This window comes from Acomys russatus, chromosome 31 (genome assembly GCF_903995435.1).
Source record: "Acomys russatus chromosome 31, mAcoRus1.1, whole genome shotgun sequence".
NCBI lineage: Eukaryota > Metazoa > Chordata > Mammalia > Rodentia > Muridae > Acomys > Acomys russatus.
Window position 1 is genome coordinate 28060728 of NC_067167.1, and position 25947 is coordinate 28086674.

General features: G+C 36.6%; 1 protein-coding gene across 1 annotated transcript in view; it reads right to left on the reverse strand.

Annotated features, from left to right (window-relative positions):
- Positions 1 to 25947, reverse strand: part of Acss3 (acyl-CoA synthetase short chain family member 3) — a 158378-nt gene that overhangs the window by 29457 nt on the left and 102974 nt on the right. Inside the window, exons 8-9 of the mRNA XM_051172695.1 lie at positions 24935 to 25086; positions 9035 to 9138 (exon numbers count right to left, since the gene is read on the reverse strand). Of these exons, the coding sequence (XP_051028652.1) occupies positions 9035 to 9138; positions 24935 to 25086 (256 nt within the window). The remainder of the gene's footprint in view (positions 1 to 9034; positions 9139 to 24934; positions 25087 to 25947) is intronic.

Genomic DNA, 25947 nt, shown 5'->3' on the forward strand with positions numbered 1-25947 from the left:
TATTCTCCCATGCGTCTCTCATTTAGAGTCCCAATAGGATGCCCTCCCCTCTGTCCCAGTTTCCTGGTAAGTGAAGGCTTTCGTGGGACATGTCCCTTGGGCTAGTATACAGATATAAGTGAGTATATACCATTTGATTCTTTCTGCTTCTGGGTTAACTCACTCATTATGATCATTTCTAGCTCAATCCATTTATCCACAAATTTCGGGAATTCCTTGTTTTTAATAGCTGAGTAGTATTCCATAGTGTATATGTACCACAGTTTCTTTATCCACTCTTCTACTGAGGGACACTTAGGCTGTTTCCATGTTCTGGCTATTATGAATGAGTCTTATCAAGTATGTCTTACATTTGACCAAAGATTATCCTTTCCTTAACCAGAATTCACATAGCTTACCTCTAAGCTCCTGTGTTTCAAGTTATCAGTAAAAATCACCTACTCTGAACTAATGAAGACTGCTCTAAATAAGAAAAATATCTAGTTACCAGGCAACAGTGATGACATCAAGATTCTGTCTCTCTCCCTCCAGATGGATACAGTCACAGTCTCTCTAGCTGCACATTGGTTAGGTGACAGCTTTTCTGTATAACTGCTTTCCCAAGCACAATGCACTATGCTATGATACCTAAAATATCACGTTCATAAAGAAAAAGTGAGATGAATCTATTTTGAGCATGTAACTGTGAAAGACAAATTTCAATCAGCCATTAGAAATTCATTCATATTTTCTCAAGGCTTTTTTTGTACACTGTTATTTGAGATTACTATAAAGAATCTTCCTGATAATCTAGCTCCTGGTCAATGGCAATATAGGTTGAATTTTTCTGCCTTTCAGGTCCACAGTGTGAACATACCTTCTCCTATACTGTTCTTGCATTTACATGCATATACTCTAAAGAAAGTTTCACCATAGCATAAATTTGATATAATAATAAGAATAAGGCAAAACCCAGATACAGGAAGTTGCAAAGAGTTAACAAGACAAATTTAGGAAGCAGCCGTTCATTATCTACAGTTACATTTTACTCTCAGATCTGCAGGCAGAAAAATACAACTGCCAATTGACATTCTCTATCCAGGGGAAAGATTTGTAGAGAAAGTCTTTCATGTAAAGTCACCAGAAAGACACTTTACTCATTGCTGGGTAGCTCAATAGAGCCTCGTATGCTTTTAACTCTGAGATGGTACTGTGCAGTAAAAGTTACAATGCTTCTCAGGGACACAAGCTACATACATTGACAGGCATGTTTTAACTGGAAGAGAGCCATGCAGTCAGCCAAGTGGTAAAGTGGAGGCATATGGGCAATAAGACGAGTTGTAACGCTTTCAGAGCTGAATTCCATGAATGAAAAAAATTTCTTCTGGTAGACTAAATTTAAGGTGAAAGGCTAGCAGGCTAAAGTCCCTCCAATAGGTAGGCCAACTTGTGCACATGCATATACAATGTATGAGAATTCAAGGGTAAGAAAGGAAAATATTAATCCAGAGAAAACAGCAACTTTATATAAAGTACAAGTGTGTGCCAGTAACATTTCCCACAAAGAGTCTTTGTTTAGCACATTTGTTTTTTTTTTAAACTGAAATTAATTATTATTTTCTGCTTGTTCATTTCTTATGAGTAAAAATGCATTGGTTTCTTTTTTTAATTTTATTTTATTAATTTATTCATATTACATCTGAATGGTTATCCCCTCCCTTGTATCATCCCAATCCTCCCTCCCTGCCATTTTCCCCTTACTCCTCTCCCCTATGACTGTGACTGAGGGGGACTTCCTCCCCCTGTATATGCTCATAGGGTATCAAGTCTCTTCTTGGTAACCTGCTGTCCTTCCTCTGAGTGCCACCAGGTCTCCCCATCCAGCGGATGTGGTAAAAAATGGGGCTCCAGAGTTCATGTGAAAGTCATACCCGACTCTCCACTCAACTGTGGAGAATGTTCTGTCTATTGGCTAGATCTGGGTAGGGGTTTGAAGTTTATGGCCTGTATTGTCCTTAGAAGCATGAGAGAATGGCAAAGTTGAAGGATCCAGAGGATCCTAGAAACCTACAAGAGGAACATTATGATAGGCAGATTTGGGCCCAGGGGTCCCGCTCAAGCTATGGCACCAGCCAAGCTGCATTGATTTCTTCAAATTCAAAAAGAGTCCTGATCTAATGAGTCTTCTATCCATTTTCTTAGGGGTAAGGGGGTGATTTGGAAAGACCAGCCAAATAGTGGTTAGCATACATGCTGCCGCAATCGTGCTGTCACTGTCTGTTGTCTGAAGTCTTTTCTACTTGTCTTAGTTACTGTTCTACAACCGTGACAGAACAATGAATAGCACAACTCGGGAGAATTAGGTTAGGTTTAGAGTCCATGATGGCGGAATGAGACAGTGCCAGGAACATCTGTGACTTCATATCTCCAAACTGTGAGCAGGAAGCAAGGCAGATAGGGGGCACAGTGGAAATGATGCAAATCTTCTGAGACCTCAAAGTCAAAGTGACAGACTCCAACAAGGCCACACATCCTAATCCTTCCCAAACTTTGCCTTCACCTGGGAACCAAACAGTCAAAGATATGAGCCTTAGGGGCCATTTTCATTCAAACCACCACAGTTCTGGACTGGGCGAAAAAAAAATGTATCTGCCATTTCAATTACTTTTGATGTCCTTTAAAAAATGTGCTATCAGTGTATAGGCACCATTTAGAGTAATGGTTTTGATGCATGTGCTGGAGCATCTTAACCTCTAGTTTAATTAAATCCAGAATAATCAAATTCTTTCTTAAAGGGGGAATATTTAGGCTCCATAAAGACTATAGTTGCTTTAGAACTGCAATTAAAACTATTGCAGTTCAGTCAAATTGAGTGAGAAAACTCTAATTACTAAAGATATGAGAACTCAACAAAGATGGCTCAAGGCACCTAGAGTGAAATCGATAATTTGCTACCACCACTGTGTATTAGGTGACTATCACTTTCTTAATGAAATTATTTCTTAGGACATTTCAAATACTAGGAAGAGTTTTATTCTTCTGTTGATATGAAAAAGACAAAATAAATAAATAATAATTCAGCTAGGAAAGCCCAAGGAGGCGATTAGCTCATTTCAGTTACTTCATAAGTCCCTAGACATCAGAACAGTTAAAGTGTTTGTGACCCCTGATGGGAACAGCACAAATGCTAGCCAAGCAATTAGAAAGACTCACAAATTCCTACCTAAGCCCTTCACTAACATACTCCTTTGCAAATGTATTAAAGAATTTGGATGTTACACATCTATGGTGATTGTTTTTTTTGTTTGTTTGTTTGTTTTTGGTTTTTTTTTTTTTTTAAGATTTATTAGAAGAATGGGATTGTGGGAGCCAGAAGCATCAAAAACATCACAAGAACATGATTATTAGAATCAACTAACCAGGGTTCAAGGGGCTCACAGTGACTGAACTGACAATCAGGGAGCCTGTATGGGTCTGAGCTAGGTCCTCTGTGTATACGTTATGGTTGTTTAGCTTGATGTTCTTGTGGGCCTCTTAACAGTAAGCATGGGGTGTCTCTGACTCATTTACCTGCTTCGGGGACCCTTCATCCTCCTAATGAGTTGCTGTGTCCAGCCTTCATATAAGGGTGCATGCCTAGTCTTATTGTAATTTATGATGCTATGTTTGGCTGATATTCTTGGGAGGCCTGATTTTTTTTTCTGAAGAGAAATGGAGAAGGGAGGAGGAGTGAGTCTGGGCAAGAGGGGGAGTAAGGGAGGACGTCCAGGGAGGAGAAGAAGAATGACAGTGTAATAGATGAGAAGAGAATAAATAAATAAAAATCTTAAAAATTTTATTTTATGTGTGAATGTTTTGCACCAGATGCACTGGAACCTGAGTTACAGGTGGTTGTGAGGAACCACAAGGGTGCTAAATATTGAATTTGTGTCCTCTGCAAAATCAGAAAGTCCTCCTAATCACTGAGCCATCTCTCCAGCCCATTGGCCATTGTTTTTAACATGACTACAACTAAAACAAAAGAAAAAAGGAAAAACAAACTCAAAATAAGACCCTAAGATGTCTTGGTGTAATTATTTTTAAAGCAATATAATATTTTGTAACAAGTAGAAAAAAAAAAGCTTGAAGGGGGAATAGAGAGAAAAGTAAGGCTTACAAATGGACAGAGCCTACTCTGGTTAGAAGAGTTATCTGAAGTGTAAGGGAAATTTTGTTAGGCCATTTATTCTTAAGAACTTCCTTAAGTCATCTTGAATCAGAAAATGCAATTCTTGCCAAGAACACCATTTATTACATTAAGAGTCCTTTATTGTGAAAATTATGCTCCTGTCTGATTTCTGGGGAAGCTTCTTTTTGTCCGAAAACCTACCGATAACAATACAGTATTTTACCTGGAGACTATGCAATTGAGGATAATAAGCTTAAGACTGCTTCATTGTATATGAATGCCATATTTTAGTAGAACATTTATCTATCTATTCTTTTAATTATTCTTTCAAAATTCTGATTGTACCATCTGACTCCGTATTTCTATATTGAAAGGGAAAAATTCTGTCAACAATCCAGCTGTTTTCAATTGTCTTACAGATAAGTTACTGTGAAGATAAAACATTTAAGTGAATGGCAATTCAGTTTCTATTGAGACTAATGAGTGAATTTGGTATAACCTTTCTAGACTTAGAAAAACTGGTTTTCTTCATGATAATATTAAATGATCACATTATTATAACCAAAAGCAGGAGCTTAATGCTTCAGTGGCTATGAGTAGGTAAAAGTCTTCATTGAAATATCATTGGGGTGGGGGACCATATCTATTTTCAGATATTTCAGAGACTAGCTTTCAATTTGAAATTGTAGATATTCACCAAACATCCAACAACAATATTATTAACAGGTCAAAAGAGAATATTCATCACTACAGTTTTGTTCATGTTAACAAAAATTATCCTTGAATGACAAAAAAATAATATGACACGAATGGAGAGATGTCTCCATTATTGAAAATGCTCTCTGTTCTTCTGGAGAACCAGAGATCAGTTCCTAGCACCCCAGTCAATGTTCTTACAACCACCTGCAACTCCAGTCCCAAGGGATTGGAAGCCATCTTTTGGCCATTGCGCGCGCGCGCGCACACACACACACACACACACACACACACACACACACAAACACACACACCACAAACGCACACACACTGCATAAATTCCACAAACACACATACATAAATAAATAACAGCAAATCACTAAAAAACAGTTATATAAGTAGATTGACTACAGCTAAAATCACATGGCACAATAAATTTTATTCATAGGTTTTTAAGTAAATTAACATAAGGCTTACTCCTTTCAAATTACACACCATAATTTCTAAATAGCTCACTTACATGCCTATATTAATATAATCCAAGAGCAAGTAAAACCTATGACATTTTCAGACACATATTTATATGATAGACACACTGATGTATTTGTTATAAAATATTAATGTCTAAGTATATAACAATGCAAGCCTTGTAGAAAATTTTGAGATTTACAATAAAGAAATTCACTCTTTTGTTAAAGCTTAACCTTCTTAGGAACATCATGGGGTATTGTCTAGCATGTTTCTCAGTAAGACAACAAACATCTATTTGATGAGGGAAACATAAGGATATTTACCAGTGTGCTAGAAATATCAGGAACTTTTTCTTTCTCAGTGAATTAATAATCACCCATTCATTTGTCTTTTGCTACTATGGATTTAGTATTTCTTTAATACCACCTTAAAAAGAGAACTGTAAGTGCTAGAGAGATGGCTCTTGCCTTTATTCCAGAGGACCAGACTTGAGTCCCCATCATCCATCCAGTGTAGTTCATAACCCACTGTAACTAACTGGAGGCCTTGAGGAATCTGACTCCATCATCTGAACTGTTTAGTACCTGCACATACACGTGTCCACCCCCGCCACATACATATTCACATAACTAAAAATAAAATGATATTAAAAATAATAAGTGCTGACAAATGATGAAATTCGGTGTTGCTTTACATTTTACTGCAATACACAATTTTGAAAGTGAAAAAAATAACTTTCTCTGCAATAAATAAAGAGTCTAACTACGTATCTGCAATAATCAATAGAATTGGCCTGGCCTAGCCAACTTGGAAGGCATGCATCTTATGCATTTCAGGTTAGAGTCTATGGCTCCTGGGGCACAATGTGCCTTCCAGTTCCTGGGAAACTGAGGCACTCTTTCAGGCAGTGAAGTGTTCAGGTCGCTTGGTGTTTCTCTCTATATTGAATGAGAAGTCAGGGAAGCATGGAAGCATGACAGGACACTTGGACTTTGACATTAATCTTGTGTACGCTGTATAGCTTGCAAACATCATTGTATCCTAGCAACAACAACTCTATTGATCCTGGCAATCACTACTTTATCTGGTTTTGATAAGGATATAAAATATCTGATATTGCTCTCAATAGAATTGTCACAGCCTCATTCTTGCTGTGACCATTCCAAGCCAAGGCTGGTTTAATTTCTGCCTGGCCAAATCAGGTAACCTTGGCCAAGGAAGTAAGCATTGAAGGTTACATGTATCCATCTAATTATCAGATAAAACCTGAGTCATGTAGCATTCAATTCAATTTTGGGAAAACAAACTTTTTTTTTTATTACTTGCATTCAGTTCTTGCCTTGAAAACATGAAGAATTTTCCCAACTTCAAGTGTTCTTTCCTAAAAGCTTGGATTCTTAAATATGACTATGCCTATACCTTGCCTTAATAAAAAAGACAACATATTAAAAAGTTAAGTGATATTACTTCTTATAGATAACTTATATATAATAATGAACATAGATTATGTAGTTAATGCTTTCAGAAATATCTATGTTTTATAGTCTTTGTTGAGTTTTTTTTTTCCTGAAAGCAATAACTACATAAATCTATGTTAATTCCAATCAAGGGAAACGTTTTTACAAGTTCTTTTTATCTTCCAGTGGTGTCCAAGAAACAACATTTATAGATTAATAGAGAACACTTCAATACTGTAAATAGTCTTTTTAGTACACATCATAATTACTTTTCTGCTTTTTAATGTACTTTAATATTGCATTATTGTCTCTTCAAGTAAAGTCCTGTCTTTTGAGTTCTTAATTACTTAAAATTCTGCACACAGTTAAACAAATTTTCCTTTAGTAAATGAACCCACAGAAAACAGGAACCCATAGTTTTCTGTATACAGGGAATGGGTCGTCTGCTCCAATCCATTATTTTAAATTACATATTACAAAAATGTATAGAACACATGGTTTTTCAAAAAACAATATCCAAGGAGACAACAAAAAAATGTATAAAATAAATAAATCTAAACTATCAACTTTAGCTTTAGTCTTCTATTTGCTTTTCTATAAAAGGTGCCAACATTTTAACATAATGTCATTTACAAATTGCTAAGCTATGTATACAGCAACCCTGGGAATATGTAGCCAAGGTTAAGTTAGGGTGGCAGTGATTAGACATGTTCATATCCAGGTTTAAATTAGTGTTAAGAGGAACACAGTTGTTATAAATAGAAAATCCCAATCATTCAGTTTTTACCAATAAAGACTCATGAGCCAGATGCTGGAGTGGAAGCCTACCACCTCAGAGAGGCAGAGAGAATGCCCAGGTAGCCTTTCTGCTCAGTGAAAGTCCCAGAAGGAAAAGGCTAAAAGCCTTCCTACTCAGCTCACATCACATCTTTCTCCCCACTGTCTTAAATATCCTCAACTCAATGTCCCTCCTTTCTGTTTGGTCAGCTGATTTCTTGTTCTGCCTCTTTACCAAGGGCTAACTTTATTTAATCCTGTTTACAGAATGCTCTTGGATTAAAGGTTTGTGCTAGGGCTGTGACACACCACAAGTACTTGTTTATAGTAAACAGAAAGCTCTCTTGGGTTAAAGGTGTGTGTTATGACTGTGCCACATCAGAACAAGAAACAGGTGTTTGTTTGTTTTCAGTCCATAATTTTGGGGTTCACAATAGAATCAAATATCCTGTAACAGAGCACTACTAATTTTCACCATAAACCTCAATATTTTATACAAATTTGATATTCTAGTCAGTATGAAATATAAGATACTAAAGGCATTGGCTTTACATTATATTATATATTTATGGTTTTGTCTAATTTGCTGGACTAAATGGAACTAACATGTGAAGTCTAGTAGCCTACTCCAAAGCTCACAACTATTTTTAGATAGGCCAATAAAAAATATGAATAGAAAATTGAATTCGAGATCACAGACTCATTCTCACATCCATGCCAAAAAGAAAGAAAGAGAGAGAAAGAGAGAGAGAGAGAGAGAGAGAGAGAGAGAGAGAGAAAGAAAGAGAGAGAAAGAAAGAAAGAAAGAAAGAAAGAAAGGACGAATTTTATTTTTCCAGTTATCTTTTTCCAGAGCTTATATTTTATCTACCTAATCTAAAATTAGGTTCCCAAGCACCACTTATTGTGAGGAAATATATAGTGACAAAACTTGTAGATGAATGATATCCATATAGTATTGTTCTTTTGAAGAAAAAATAATGTATATAATGTGAAAGCTATACAAGAGAAGTTAGGCTTTCATGAGCACAGGACAACAGAGTTCCCTATGACAGAAACAGCGCTTTAACAGATACTACAAGAGCAGGGGCAGAGTTAATTCGAGTGCACCAAGAACAGCGGTGGGAGGTAAGAGTAAGTCAAATCAGGGCAGATGCTCCCTCTGTAGTCAAAACTCAAAAGCAGTGGAATGTGGATCACCTGAGGAAGAATGAGCTGAGATATAGCAACTTGCTGCATAAAAGAAACAAAGCCAAGATGATAAGGATGTCTTTAGTGGTGTACATCTACGTGGTGCACATCTATGGTTAAGAGAGTAGTCGTGTTTATGTGACCAACGAAGACACTATTAACAATATGACATTACAGTGTTATTTCTACTAAAAATAGAAGAGTGGATAATTAATGGCATAATTAAGAACCTCCTCCAGTCCACACAGAGTTCTAGGGGATTTCATCCATTTTTATGAGTTTAGAAAACACCTACCTGTTTGCCACCAGTGGTCTAGAACAGGGACTCTGAAGACCTTTTTGGACCATTCTAGGGTCTCCACATCACATCTTTCCCCAGCCACAAACAGTGTCTTGAACCTGAGTATAAGAAAGACAGTGAGTTCAAAGCATTCCCTGACATTTAAACTAAATATTTTCTTTTATGTTAAAAAATTTTTCTGTTGACTCCATCCATACCAGTTACATCTGTGGAAATCAGCCCATGTAGAGGATTATTATGTTGTCAGAGAGTGAATGAGATGCTTGACTGTATTCAAATGTATCCACATGCAGTTCTTAGCGCTGACGCACTTCAAAAGCAGAACTCAGAACTACAGACAGATGCTCAGCTCCAAAAAGAGCAACTGAGTTGACTTAGTAAGGTACCTGTCACATTCCCCTAAACACCAAACATGAAAAACCTTTCACCCTTGACATTAGCCTTGCTAATTTTAACTCATAATTTCCTTTTTTTTTTTCTTATTCCTATGCTCACAGATACTGAGGCAGCAAATTGGATCACACATATTATTTCTCATGAGTTCCTTTAGGAGAGATTACCATGAGCTCAAGAACATATTTTCTCCATTCCAAGAAACATACAGAGGGGAAAATGGCTAATAAAGAAGTATTATTGTGGCCTTTAGGGTCAAACAGACTCTTATTGGAAAGAACCTGAGTTACTGAAGGATGAAGGACAATTAACATCACTGACAGAGAAAACTGCCCCAGAGTAGAAAGAATAAAATAGAAAAATGGACCTAATCTGACCCTGTTAGTGATTCATTGAAAGAAAGGCTGTTTTTCTTTCATGGCATTGCCCTCATGGCCTGTCTGTCAGAAGAAAGAATGGGTGGATGAGCGGTTAATTCATTATCATCAAAGGGAAAATGTTCAACAAACAAAAACCTGCCTGCTCATCTTGAACAATGCAGACTGCTTCTGGCAGAACCATACTGCTCTCTAAATTGATAAAATACTTCTTATAGCTTTAACTAGTTTGCTCTGTGATCCAGCAACATTCTGTTTCTACTCAATATAAGCATACATCTCTATACATTTAATCCTTCTTATGAACATTCATCTTTATGAAGCTGAAACCCATGAAGATTGGTTGGATTTTTTGATTCACAGAACAATGAGGTATGAAGATTGGCATGTATAAAATATTCCTGTCAGTTTGAATGAGTTTTATAGAAAGAAAAAAATGCTGTGTTTTGAGAGTACAAGAATTGATAAAGGTACAGTGCTATGAGGAGGAAAAAATATGGGATGTTTATCTTAGGAAAATTTTCATAGGTAATACAGCATGGAAAGTGTTTAGAACACCTCCCTGGTTTTCACGAATTTACTGAGTAACCTCAGGTTTCACACAGAGACATCACAGCTGGGTATGAAACAGAGGAAAAAGGAGGAAAGGCCTGGAGGAAGACTATTTAGAGAATTAAGGAAGGGCAAGACAATAGTGAGATTACACAGTGGGAAAAAAACAAGAAAAATGTTCAAGAAGAAATATTAGAGAAAAAGGATGGAAGCTAGAGAAAAAAATAAAATATTGGTGGAAATGAAAGCAGAGTAAGAGAAACATGGTAGAATTCTTAATGGCGTACCTGTAATGAAGAAAGAGTTTAGGGGGATGGAGACACTGAAACATGAAAGGACACTGGAAGAAATATGATAGTGTTGATAAGAAGTGTAATATCAAAATACTGAAAATTATCCAAGGAGCTTACTATACAAAGTAAAAATGACTTCCTGACTGAAGTTCCTGAAAGAAAGTGGGAAAGGGGCAAATTAGTGATTCAAACAAATGACACAGAGTTAATTAAAAATTGGGTTATTAGAAAAAGAGAGTGTTCATGGTCTACTGTCCTCCTCTACCTTTAAAGCTAATCTTGGGCCAAAGCTGTAGCTTAGCCTTCATAGGTAGGAAAATAGTAAAAGTTTAAGGAGAAACTACCAATTGGAGACAAATTATTGACAATGCATGCTGATCAACTCCTAAGTACAAATGACTATCTGGTAAATAATGTCTACACATGAAGGAGTTCCATCTGTATCTGCAGGCTCCCTAACCTATAACATTTTTACACATCTCAAGCCACAGATTTCTTCAGAATCAAAGTGGTCCAGATGGAACTGAATGTCTATATGAAGAACATCTTAAAATAGTTGCTTTTATTTTTCTTTGCTTTTGGATAAGTCTTATTGTATAAACCAGGCTGGCCTATAAACCACTGTGGATCTAGAGTTGGTCTTGAATTCATGGTCTCTCTGCTTTGTGTTCCTGAATATTGGGATTGCAGACAAATTACTGCCTTTAATTAAATTTAATTAGTTTAATGCTTATCTTTACTGACATAAAGTAAACTACATTAATTAACAAAACACACATTGGCCCTGAGTTCCCATTTTATGGCTCATAACAGCACTGTATATGTCTAAGCACCATGTATTCATGTTGTTTTATAGTATAATTTTATTACATCATTCTTATATTGTAGTTGTACAAGAATGCTTATAGTAGCAGTCTTCATGCAAGCATTAAAAAGCAAAACAGGATAGAATGCCCTATGGCAGATTAGAGGAAACACCAGCAATAGTAATAGATACCCTAGGCTGGAGTCACAAGCATTGGTCAGGTAGGAATTGAACTCAGACTCCACAAGTGAAATACGCTGCTGTTTAGCCACATCTCCAGATCCTCCAGACTTCCTTTCTTTTCCATAAAAATAATTTGCCATTTACCATAACCAAAGTTGTAAGATCACTAATAATTTAGAAATGTCAAAGTAGTCAGAACCTATGTGATCTTCCAAAGTTCAAAATGTTACACCTCTATATCATTTATCTCTCACTACATGTATAAAATAAAAATGTGTAGTTTGGGGTGATGGTCTAGTATCTTCCAAAGACCTGGGGTCAACTCCTAGAACCCACATGGTGGATCACAACCATTTGTAACTACAATTCTAGGAAATCTGGTGCCTCCTTCTGACCTCCATGGGCATAAGAGACAGGTAGTTCCCACACATACATGTAGCAGAAACACTCATACACATAGAACAAATGCATTTTCTTTTAAAAAATGAAACAAAAGTTAGACACTAAAATGTTTTCAGAATAAATATGTTAATAAAGTAATTTTAAAAATTATGTTGAATCAAAGATCACTGAGTTCCCAATTTCTTTCAGTAAATGAAACTAAGTTACATGACTTCCTATTTTTTTCTCACTCTGAAGAGAGTGGTACTGAGCTTGCTCAGTATAAATGAGGTCCTGGGTTTTATCCTTGAACCATAACAACAACAACAACAACAACAAAAACAACAACAACAAAGTATGTTGCCAAATACATTTTGTTTGCAATAGAGAGTAAAATAGCCCAATAGAAATGGATACTGAAACATGATTATAATGAAGAGTTTTTAGGTAATCTGTAGGTGCATGGAAAAAAGTGATCATTTCTTTCAAGGTCTGTCAACTACTAAATAAGCGAGTACTATTCTTCCTCTGTGCCAAGAGATACTTAGTAAAAGTAAAAAGTAGATCATCTCAGTAATGTCTCATCATGTTCCATGCTCCATGGAGGGTCATCATTGTTTTATCACTTACATTCTGCTGTTGCAATCTTCTTCCTTCCCTCCACTCTGCGTAACACTTGAATTCACAACCAGAATGCAGAGATTCCCATGTTGATGTCACTTGGGTTTTTGTAAATTCTATCAACGAGTAAATAGGATTCTGCCTAAAAGTTCTCTGAAATCCAGCCAGGAATGTAACTTATTTTTATTATCTTTTAGATCCACCAGTACAGGTTAATGGGCATTTGAGACTTTAGAAATGGAAAGGGGATACAGAGATGAGTTACAAAGAGTAAACCGGTTGCTGACTTCATGAGATTTTCTTTGCTGAAACTTTTGCTGATTGGGAGATGGTCTTTTCTTTCTTTCTTTCTTTCTTTCTTTCTTTCTTTCTTTCTTTCTTTCTTTCTCTCTTTTTACTGTATTTTTTTTTAAGATTATGTATTATGTATACAACGTCCTGCCTGCATGTGCGCCTGTCCACCAGAAGAGGGAACCAAATCTCATTATAGATGGTTATGAGCCACCATGTGGTTGCTGGGAACTGAACTCAGGCCCTCTGGAAGAGCAGCCAGTGCTCTTAACCTCTGAGCCATCTCTCCAGCTCTGAATTATTGTTTTTTAATTTGTTCACTTTACATCCTGATTGTAGCCCCTTCCCTCATGATCTCCTGGTTCCACCTCCCCTAGTCCTCAGAAAGGGGAGGCATCCTCCCTTAATATCTGACCTCAGCCTATCAGGTCTCATCTGGATTGCCTGTATCCTCTTCCTCTATGGCTTAGCAAGGCCGCCCTACCAGGAGGAAGTGATCAACAAATGGTCACCAGAGTCATGTCAGAGTCAGACTGTACTCCCCATATTATGAGACCCACAGGGAGACTGTGATGCCCATCTACTACACCTGAGCAGAGGGTTTAGGTGATCACTAAGCATGGTTCTTGGTTGGTGCATCAACCTCTGCAATGCCCCCCTTCCTCTGCCCAGACTTTTGGCTCCATTGGTCTGCTTGTGGACTTCCTGACCCGTCCAGGTCCCTTTAATCCCCAACTCTTCAATAAGACTGCCTGTGCTCCACCCCAAGTTTGGCTGTGAGTCTCAGCATCTGCTTGAATCTCCTGCTGGATGGAGTCTTTCAGAGGACCTTTATGGTAGGCTCCTTCCTGTTCCTTCTCTTCACTGCTTCCAGGGTCTATTCTATTTGTCTTTCTGAATGATAATTAAGCATTCTCCCTAGGCTGCTTCTTGTTATTTAACTTCTTTAGGTCTGTGTATTGTAGTATAGTTATCCTGTGCCATGTGGCTACTATCCACTTATAAGAGAGTATATACCACACATGTCTTTCTGGGCCCGGGTTACCTCACTCAGAATGATCATTTCCAGTTCCATCCATTTGCTTGCAAATTTCAGCACTTCCTTGTTTTAATAGATGAATAGTATTCCATTGTTTTATTGTACCACAGTTTCTTTATGCATCCTCTGGTTGAGGGGCATCTAGGTTGTTTCCAGTTTCTGGCTATTACGAGTAAAGCTGTTATGAACATAGTTTAGCAAATGTCCATCTTGTACGGTGGAACATCTTTCTAGTATATGCCCAGGAGTTGTATAGCTGGGTCTTGAGGTAGCATTACTCCCAATTTTCTGAAAAACTGCCAGATTGATTTTCAACGTGTTTGTACAAGTTTGCACACCCACTCCCAGCAATGTAGGAGTGTTCCCCTTTCTCCACATCCTCTCTAGCATGTACTGTCACTTGGGATTTTGATCTCTCCCATTCTGAGGGGTGTAAGATGCAATCTCAGTGTCCTTTTGATTTGCATTTCCCTGATGACTAGGGACCTTGAGCATTTCTTTAAGTGTTTCTCAGCCACTCAATATTCATTCCTCTGTTGAATTTCTCTGTTTAGCTCTGTATCCCATTTTCAAATTGGATTATTTGGTCCGTTAGTATTTATTTCTTGAGTTCTTTATGTATTTTGGATAACAGCCCTCAGTCAATGTAGGGTTGGTGAAGATCTTTTTCCAGTCTGTAGGCTGTCATTTTGTTCTGTTGACATGTATTTTGCCTTACAGAAGCTTTTCAGTTTTACGAGGTCCCATTTATTAATTGTTGCTCTTAGAGCCTGAGCTGTTGGTGATCTCTACAATATAATGTTTGAAGTCCTAGCTTGAGCAGTAAGACAACTAAAGGAGATCAAAGGGAAACAAATTGGAAAGGAAGAAGTCAATGTATCTCCGTTTGCAGATGATATGATAGTATCATAGAACTAAAGATAAAATGGAGACAAGAAAGTACACAAAAAATCATTATTCTAATTAGCAGAAACAGGTTATAAAATAACTTTGATGAATATTACCTTCCTGAAATGCTACATAACATTAGCAGACATCTGGGCCTACAATAAAATCTGAATTCCTGAAACTGACAGAATAAGAAACATAAAAACTTAATGAAAGCTTAGATATAACTGAAAAGAGGATTTGATCATGTAACTGTCTTGGGTAAGTAAAAAGCAAGAATAGGGACATAAATTATAGCACAGGAGATGATAGATAGTGTAAAAGTTGAAACTCATGTCAGTAGTGTTCCAGTGGTTAGAAGGAAGCATAAAGTAGGGGCAGTGTCTAACGGATGATGTCAGAAAAAAAAATTGTGTACAACTAACTACACTAACAGATTAAAGGAGCCATAGATCTACAAAGTAATTTAAACCACACACATTCTCCATTCATAATTTAAGACCTTTGTACAAAGTAAACAACAAACCTGCATAGTTCTATTTGTCATTATTTCAAAACACATATTTAAATAAAATTGTCAGTTGATATACTCTTTAGATAGCAGAGAAAAGATTACTTCCAAATCCTTCTATAAAACCAACATATCTATGCAATCCAAATGAATGAAAGTTTAAGAAGAGAAATCTAAAAAGTTAATACATAATTAAGTTAAAAATAAAAATTCCCCAATGTTGTAGGCATAAAATAAAATAAAACAGTGGACACAGATGTTCTATGGAAGGAAAATTTCTCAGTACTGGGAGACACATGTCATCATATATTTGTTAAAATGCATGGAATGTTTACTACAAGTGAGCCTAAATATAGACTTATGATGGTAACTATGTACCACTGAGGACTTCTGTGTAAGTAGCAAAGTATAGACTAGTGAGGTGTGAGACGTTGGTGTGGAATGAAGTACACAATTCATTTGGAGACAGAAAATATATAGGAATGCAGTAGCTTGCATTAATGTTTTCATGACGTAAACTAGTATAAAATGGTCTAATGGTAGCTGTACATGATGATGCACTTGTATTCCAATACAAGGAAGGCAAGTCTCTATGAATTTGAGCTGGGCCTGGTCTGTATAGCGAGTTACAGAGGAGCCGGGATAAACAGTGATGGCTTGTCTAAAAAAGAGGAAGAAGATGATAATGAGGAGGAGGAGGAAAAGGCAGAAGAGAAGGAAGAAGAGGAGGAGGGATATACTAGTAACTTTCAAAATATTAGTGCTTCATTATTACTATTCTTTTATAGAGTTACCCATTTAATAACAAAGTTTCTTCCTACACTGGTATTTGAGATCTCATCATATTTTTTCTCTTTAACTTTTAATAATAATCAATATTGATGATTGACTTTTCAAGTGTCAGGCAGACTGAATTTAGAAGCTGCAGCATGTTGGCAAAAAATTCATTTGTTTAAAAATTGGAAAGGCAGTTTGGCTCATTATTCTATCATAAAATTCCAAATAAATATAAATAAGATTATTAAAATTAATGAGTAACTAGAATAATACCATAAGAACATATGTAATTTAGAAAAACTGTTTTAGTTCTATGATATTAGAATTAAGCAAAATAAAAATACAGAAAATTACCACTGACCAAAACATAAAATAAGTTTCTTGATATAGTTAACAAAAGATATGCAACTCTTTTACAGTAAAGCAGAAATCACAATGTGTGAAATTAGATCTAAAATGAATAGTTACACTAGATTTATAAATTTAAAATGTGTTAAAATGAAAATTTTTGCTGCATCCATCTATATATTCAATGTGAATCCAAACTCTCAGAAGAAAACCTTTCTCATCTCTGTCTCTCCCCTCTCTATTTCTTTCTGTGTGAATCTATGTCTCTGTCTGTCTATGTGCCTGAATCTTATCTCTGTCTCTCTGTCTCTATCTGTCTCTGATTCTGTCTCTCTGTCTTTCTCTCTGTGTGTTTCTGTCTCTGTCTCTATCTCTCTGTCTCTGTCTCTGTCTCTTTCTCTCTCCTTATACTAAAATCAGAATACAAATAAAATAGGCCAAGAATATTAGCAGAGTAAGCATTGCATTATAAACCTGCATTATAAACCTGCAGCTATAAACAAAACAATGTGAGAGCAGCAAACCCCTGTTAAGAAAGTCAATACACCAGAGTATGTGAGAAAGTCCCCTGGAGGGGGAGACCTGGTGGCCATGTCCCCTGGAGGGGGAGACCTGGTGGCACTCAGAGGAAGGACAGCAAGTAGCCAAGAAGAGACTTGATACCCTATGAGAATATACAGGGGGAAGTAATCCCCCTCAGTCACAGTCATAGGGGAGGGGAATAATGGGAAAATGGGGGGGGGATACAAGGGATGGGATAAACATTGAGATGTAACAAGAATAAATTAATTTTAAAAAAAAGGAAATAAATAAATAAAGTTATCATTAAAAAAAAATAAAAAAGAAGAAGAAAGAAAGAAGGTCAATACACCAGAATAGTAAAAAGCCAAACTGAGACTGAGAGAGTACTAGCGCAGCACAAGTTAGTGTCGGGATAGAAAGCAGAGGATAATCACTGAAACAAGTGGCTTAACTGAACATAAGGATACATATGATGTGTACTCTTCATGTCCTCTACAAAAGAATATAATTCTAATTTGGAAAGTGAAATAAAAATGGGTCTAAGCAAATAACATTGAAAAATGCCTCCTGACATTAGATTTGGTGAAGTGTCTTAGATGGGGCAGGAAAGCACTAAACATGAAGGAAAGCTTGATGACATACATACATTTGAATACAAAACTGAAGGTAAGGTAATGAAAGGAGATTTTAATTATAAATTAAGAAAGAATATAGATGAAAGATAAATGAAAAAGAGGTAAATAAAGATGATAGATTGATGGATAGATAGATAGATGATAGGTAGATAGCTGGACTTAGATAAATGACAGTTTATAGAGGATAGATAGATAATAATAGAGGTAGATGATAATAGATAAAAAGATAGGTGATAGATAGATGATATATTCATTGGAAGACTTTGCAAATTCTTAAACACTTGACAAAATAAAAATTTCAAATATCCACTAAAAATAAGACATTAAGATTCTGAGATGCAAACTGAGGGGATAGTATGGTATTGCCACAAGACAGTCAGAATGATAACATTTAAAATTAGCCAAAGTATAATGTTCTAATAAAAGCATGAAAGTTATAAAAGTCATATACTTCAAATAGGTATGAAAATTAATGCACAACTTCAGGAAACAATTTGCCTGTGTTTTACATGCCCTCCTCTTACAAATGCCCAATGCTAAATAATATGCATGTATAATATTTATGTGTGTATATAAAGAAGGCATCAACTGTATTTTTGGAAATGACTAAAGTTATTCAGCTGTTGATGTACCAGTGAGTACAGTAATGCCTCATACAAAGAGCTGGGAAGGTTTAAAGAAGAAAAGTCTAAGAGATTTAAGTGCAATATACAAATTTACAGTCAGCGAGGAATAACACATTGGATACATATATTGTGAAACATAGTAACAGATGCTAAGGATTTAATAGAGTCTTGACAATGATGAATTTAGAAAGATATTGATAAAATGTGATATAATATACCTACGTGTTAATAACTAAAATTATTAATTTAATTACATATTTCAAAATATGTCTGAATTAACCAATTAAATAAAAATGATTAAAACCATACATCTTGTGAATGCTGTAGATCTAAATTCTCTTTCTACGTGCTAATACTATAGAGTTGTTTTCCAGTTATATCATTAAATAAATGATATTCCTATTCTTTCTTTTGTACTTATTTAATCTCATATGCAAACATTTGGTTGTTTAATGGTGGCGTCAGTGTCTACCGACTACTCTTACTCCTTTTCTTTTCTTCTTTTCTTTTAGTCTTGAAGTCACTAAAGAAGAGTTAAATTCAGGTTCAAGTCCTCTTCTGCTCTATCTAATTAATAGTAAAAACTCTTAAATTGAAATTTCTTTTTAAGGGACTGAATTCTTCAGCATCAAGAATTTGTTGTTGTTGTTGTGATGAAATCTTCCTTTCCATTATCTTTCTTAGGTCATAAATTGTTTTCTAAATTAGTTGAGCTGCATATTCCTTTTCTCATTTTTGGTGAATTTCTATTACAGGAATCATTTGAAATTCCCCTTGGGGTAACTCTGGAGCTTCTCTTTCTCTGAGGTCAGTTATTGGTGAACTGTGTCTTCTATTTTTGATGTCTTATCTTGGTTTCTTATGTTCTTTGGATCTGTTCATTGCATTCAAGTTTAAGACTGCAACCACTTCGCCCAAACATTACAAAGTGGCTCCAGAGACAAAAATCTTTCTCCTTGTAACCAGTATCTCTGAGGATACTGGCTACTTGATCAGGATATGATAATTGTTTGCACACAGCGCAGTGGTGCAGTCTTCATGGGATTACTCAGTGGTGATTAATGTTAATGGCTGTGGATGTGTTGATTTGAGCTACAGGAGTTGGTGGCAGTGATGTTGGGTACATGGGTAATTAGAAAAAAAGAAGAATTTAGGGATCTCTTGTTGCTTTGTTAATGGGTCTGACTGGGTTTATTCGCTGCTCATAATAGCACTAGGATCCAAACATTCAGAGAGGCTGTGAGACTGGAATCAGAATATGGCAAAATATTATAGCACTTCTGAAGAGAGGTGCAAAAAGAATCTTCTTGTGCAACGGAGTGCAGCTCACACACTACATGAGTGTAAGTGTGCCACATAGCTCAGCAGTATAGACTCTGGAGGTTGAGACTGAAATGTGGTGCTGATAATGATGGTAGCAGAAGTTGTAGAACATGGCCCAGGCATGGAACAGGGAAGAAAGAAAATGTGTCACAGCCAGTGCAATGGTGAATCTGGCATAGCTACAACTTAGGTACAAATATTGACAGGACATACTGGCAGCTCAGACCCTGGGGGAAAGAGAAAGCATATGGTGTTGACTCCATGCCCTGGAATGGTATCCCATGGCAACAGCCTATTTTCTGAGGCAGGGAACAGCAGCATTGTCCTTTTGTCATCTCTGCATACTAGCAAAGGTCTGACCATAGGGTAAAAACAAATTACTTGTAATTCTAGTTTAAACTCTCAACAGCAATGTAAGCACAGCCCTGGTGTATTATACCCTTGTCATGAAGGTCACGGATACATGCTTTACTTATTGATTCATGATGGATCTAAAATGGAATCTCATTTAATTTTGAAATTTCTTATGTATTCATGAAAATGAGTACACTGCCTTGCTCCAGCATCCTTCTTCATGAACTCATTCTATTACTTGCCCAATTCTTTTTTGAGTTGTATGTTTCCTTAGTGAGAAAGGTTATATATTTTGTATATTAAATATTTATTAGTTATATGTAGTATAAACATCTTCTTTTGATATATGACTTTTAAATATTTTTTAATCTTTTGATTGACAATTACACAAATTATAATAGTCACATTTTATTAATATTTCCTTAATGATTTGTGATTCATACTTTAAAATTTATGCCTTCTGTGTGGTCATGCAACAGGAGAGGTCTGTATCAATATCCATTACTCACTCATTTCACCACTGAAGACCATGTGTAAACATCCCTTCTTTGGCCTGCCACCAGGGACCAAGAGCTGTGCAGAGCTGGCCCCACCCCTCACTAGCTGTGGTACTCAGGATAGTGGGCTCCACACATCATCTGGGAAGCACCGTAAAGTTGGCTTTGATGGCATGGGTATGAGTGAGCCGGCTCTGGGGACATGAAAGTGGGAGAGTTGGACCTGCCCCTTGCCAACTTCAGCATCAGGTGAACTAGCTGGGGCAGTGCTGTAGAGCTCGCCCTGGTGAAGTGGGTGCAGGTGAGCTGGTGAGCTGACCAACCTAGCTACCACCCACACCCATACCAGGGCTTTGAGTGGGCCCTCCTCAGTATCTACTCCACCAGTAAACTGGTAGCGCGTGTTAAGGGGCTGGTCCTACAGATCCAAAGCTGTAGGATCTCCATTACATAGAGCAAGAACAAGATATCTGAGAGGAGTTCCAGTGAGGATCTAGTAACAAGAGCGTAGCAGAAGCCAGAGGCCTTGGACCAGACCAGTGACTCATTGCAATGGCCACTTGCTAGTAAAGATGTTTGGCAAAGCTTTAAATTTCTATCCATTTAAATTGATGTTGGCTGTTGGCTTGCTGTATATTGCCTTTACTGTATTTAGGTATGTGCCTTGTATCCCTGAACATGAAAGGGTGTTGGATTCTGTCAAAGGCTTTTTCAGCATCCATTGAGATGACCATTGGTTTTTTTTTTCTTTCAGTTTGTTTATATGCTGGATTACATTGATGGATTTTCATATACTGAACCATCCCTGTATACCTGGGATTATGCCTACTTGATCATTGTGGATAATATCTTTGATGTGTTCTTTGATTTCATTTGCAAGTTTTTTATTGAGTATATTTACATCAATGTGTATAAGAGAGATTGGTCTGAAATTCCTTTTCTTTGTTGGGTGTTTGTGAAGTTTAGGTATCAGGGTGACTGTGGCCTCCTAGAATGATCTTAGCAATGTTCTTTCTGTTTCTATTCTGTGGAAGAGCGTGAGGAGTATTGGTGTTAGGGAAGAGCGCTGTCACTATTAATAATACTCTGTTATGGTTGCAGACAGGAGTCTAGTATAATTTTCTTCATCTGGCAGCTGATGGAGACAGATGCAAAGACCCAAGACCAAGCTCGGGGAGTGCTATGGAAGAGTGGGAGGAAGGACAGAGGGAGCCCTGAGGGGTCAAGAATACCAGAAGAAGACCTTAAGCTGGGCCCACAGGGGCTTAGAGAGACTGAACCACCAACCAAAGAGCTTGCATGGATGGAACCTAGAACCTCTATACATATTTAGCCAATGTCTGGCTTGGTCATCCTGTGGGTCCCCTAACAATAGGAACAAGGGCTGTCTCTGAATCTGCAACTCACCGCTGGGTCACTCTCCCCTAGCTGGGCTGCCTTGTCACATCCTGCAAGGAGAGGATGTGCTTAGTCCTGCAGTGACTTGAGATACCAGGGTAGATTGGTACCAACTGGGGGTCTCCGCACCTCTGGGATGAAGGAGAGAAATGAATGAGAACAGGGGGGATGGTTTGGGACCAGCAGGAGAGGATGTAAAGTGATTAAATAAATTAATAAATAAAAATAGAGGCGAAAATATGCAGAAAGGATTTTGGAAAAGGGGCATGCATGCTACGGGACACACTGTGAAACGCTACAGCTTCCACTACAAGATGCTTTTTATCCTTTGTTTTGTTTTTTGCAAGGGCAGAGGGCGGAGGGTGGACAGCAGATACAAAGGACCAGGGAGGTTAGTGGGTTTGGGATGTAGGATGTGAAACTCACCAAGAACCAATAAAAAGGCTTTGGAATCTTTTAGTTATAAAAAAAAAATATCAAAAGCTTATTTCTCTTATAACCATAATTTATCGAGCTAGTTTAAATGTGTTTTTAGATGATATTTAGGGAAAACCATTTTCTATACTTAATGAACCAGTTGGTACTCATCCATTCAAAAGCCTGCCATGTGACTTGTTTTTTTCAAGCCCCTTCTATGACTACGTTTTCATGGAAATGTAGGTATGCAAAGTGTTCTCAGCAGAAGAATGTTTTCTTAAATAGAAGGATCTCATAGTTAATTCCATATCTCATAGGGTCCCTCAGTCAACACGAGCAATTTTATATGTTTTTCAATATACAGAAAAGATCATCACTGCATTTTGAAATAACTATTAAGCATTGTTGTCTTTTATTGTTACTTAATTAATTTTAGCTCCTTCTCAAACACAGACTTCTATCATGCTTGTATAGATGGTTACTATGTAAGTTCTCTGATGTATCTCATCACTATGACATTGATTGTTTTAGGTCCCTAACACCCTCCTACATACATATTTTTCCTTAAGGAATCTTAAAAATTAAGTCTTGTTATTGTTGACAATTTTTCATCTTCTATTTTGTTTTTAATCTTACTAGACGAGCATAAAATATTTTATACATGGCGCTGACATTGCACATATATAGTTCTGTGAGAAAGTTTGACGGTTTTCCAGATTCAACCCAAGCTTCACATGTGTACACCTTGATTCCTTTGCTTTCAATAAAACAAGTGGAATTCATTTTAACTCTTCCGTTTTCACTGTACTTTTAGTTGACAAGCAAGAATCTATTAAAATAGTTCAATGGTAACATTATTTGTATAGGCTATTAATATGAAGTGCAAAAGACTCTATTACTACATGAATGTCAAAGCCCCTTGTGAGGGTTGACACGTATTCTTAGTAGCAGCACCACAGCCCTATGGCTTAAGTAAGTGTGTGAATCGTGTTGAGATTGCCTGGGTTTGTTTCTTCCTGAAGATATACTTCAGTACCCAGGTTCTAGCCTCGCTCAACTGTGACTTATAGTTTCTACCTATGAAGATGCTTCTCCTAAGGGAGGTTAGCAGACAATAAACAAGTTGTGCTGGTACAGCGTGTGCACTCATTAATAAGAGTATTTTGAAGATCGAGGACGCTGATATTATATTAATGTCTTCTAAGCATTTAAGTATTCCTAAACACCAGTTAAAAACAGATAGATGTGTATCATCATGAATATGTTAGGTTCCCAAAGATAAAAAAGAATAAAAATGGGAATGTTTTTGTCATTAGGATTATGACAAATTCTCATATTCTATGAGTTAGCTACTCATTTGAAAACTGTTAATTTTACTGAGCCTTTTTGTGTGGAAGATAACATATAAAAATCCATGTATAAGTAAGAGCACAGGGGGAAAGCAAGTGACATTTTAGCTTACTGGTAAACAGAACTCCCTGCCCTATATTCATACAATCAGGGTATATTCATGAATAGACATTTAAGAAACTAAATGCTGTCCCCAAACCTCCAGGGTTGTCTTAGGAAATGGACATTTTCTATCCTATTTTCTATCCTTTGCTTTGAACTTAGGGGCAACTGTAGTGTGATAAACGAAGAAGTGAAGTGAAGACAAATAGACTATTTTAGTGAAAGGGTCATATTTTACACACTTCTAAGAAGTAAGACTGTACGATTTACATTATCTATGTAATACTTAGTAAAGCTAGGTCTACGGCTTCATAATATAAAACTATTTTAAAGATGAAGAAACAAAGCTAAGGATCTTGCCCACATAGATCTCCTTGTTTGCCTCGTCGGCTGAGCGCATGATACCTATTTCAATTACTTCAGGCCACAGAAACATAAAATTCAAATATCATGGCATTTAACTTCATATATTCAAACTGTCTTCATCAAGCCTACTTTTTCACTTGAAAACAGTCAAAACCACTTCCTGTAGCTCATGACAGCCATGACCTATATCAGAAAGTTCAATGAGCATTAGTGTTGTAAACAGCCTTGAGGAGATAAATTGTTATAATTACTTCTGAAGATATATAACATACCTAATAAAATAAAATATAACAAAAACTCTAAGGTATCTACAGCACATTGTTGCAAAGCAAAGCTTAGATAATTGCTCTCATCACAAACAAGTGTAAGCTGGACAATAATATTCACATATGTCTGTGTATGTGTTATTCAGGTAACCTCTCTTCATTTAAGACATGCTAAGTGAGTTCGGTGCTGAGATAACATGTATCTGAAGTCAAAATTAGAATTTTACCTTTAACAAAAATATAAACAGGGTCAAAATATAAATAAAATTAAATTAATATAAACAGGGTCAAAAATAAAAAAGGAAACAAACACACAAACAAACAGAGAAAAGAGGTGTTCTGGTTTGAATTGAATTGAAACAAGCAGGAATATAGTGCTTAAACATACAGGCACTACGGGTTCTAATCCAACAACCTGAATTACATATACAGAGCCATTCTTTAAAACATTTTAAATATTTTACTCTTTCTGTGTGGAGGTATTACAGAACCAAAAAATAACGCTCAGTTAAATTTGAACTGCCTCTGGGTTTTGACTGAAGTTTCTAATGTAATTTGCCCTGCGCATCTCTACCTCACCTTGTCAGAGAGTACTGCTTCCCCAAGGCTGCCCCAGGGTCCTGTTGACGGATTGCTCTAATTGCCGTTGGTGCTGTAAACAAGGCAGCCACTCCATGCTCAGCAAGCACACGGAAATAAGCACCGGCATCTGGTGTTCCCACAGGCTTTCCCTATGATGAGATTCATTTAAAATGTCACTGGGTAAATGTCTCATATTTCATCGACAGTTTGATACCTACACGTTTGATGCATCAATATTAACAAAGATAGCTTTTCAACAAGTCTTAATTTTAAAACATTACTGTGTTCTGTTGCAATTTAAAACCAAGAGAAAAATACTTCAAATATTTTCTCCCTTTTAGGATCTTGGAAGCTTTTAAATTGGAATTGTTCCTTTTTCAAATTTTTTGAAAAATAAAGATCTGGAAGTATATATCACATTGAAATTAAATAATGTTATATATGTATATCTAGTCTTCTGTTGGAGACTAAGTGAGAAATATATTTTTTTCTGCCGTTTACACATATATCATTTCCAATATTCAGGGTGATGAGAGCAATTCTCAAGTATTGAGAAAAAAGTTAAAATCACAATGATTCCTAAACAATGATCTTTTAATTAAATATCTGACTACAAGGAGAAAAAAACTTCTACAAATTAAAAACATTGCACAGGCTAGCAACAAATATATGCCAATTGGTCTTAAAATTATATTACATACATCAGTTAAAGGATAATGCATAAATACATAGCAATGCTGGAAATAATATAGCTCAAAACCACAAAACATTTTAATAGGGGCTTTGTAAAAAAGTGGACAAGATTTTAAAAATAAATAAACAATTCTCTATTTTAAATGATTTATAAATCTGGGCCTGGTGGCACTGACAGGAAGGATAGCAGGCTACCAAGAAGAGACTTGGTACCCTATGAGCATATACAGGGTGAGAAATTCCCCCTCAGTCACAGTCATAGGGGAGGGGAGTAAGGGGAAAATAAGAGAGAGGGAGGAATGGGAGGATACAAGGGA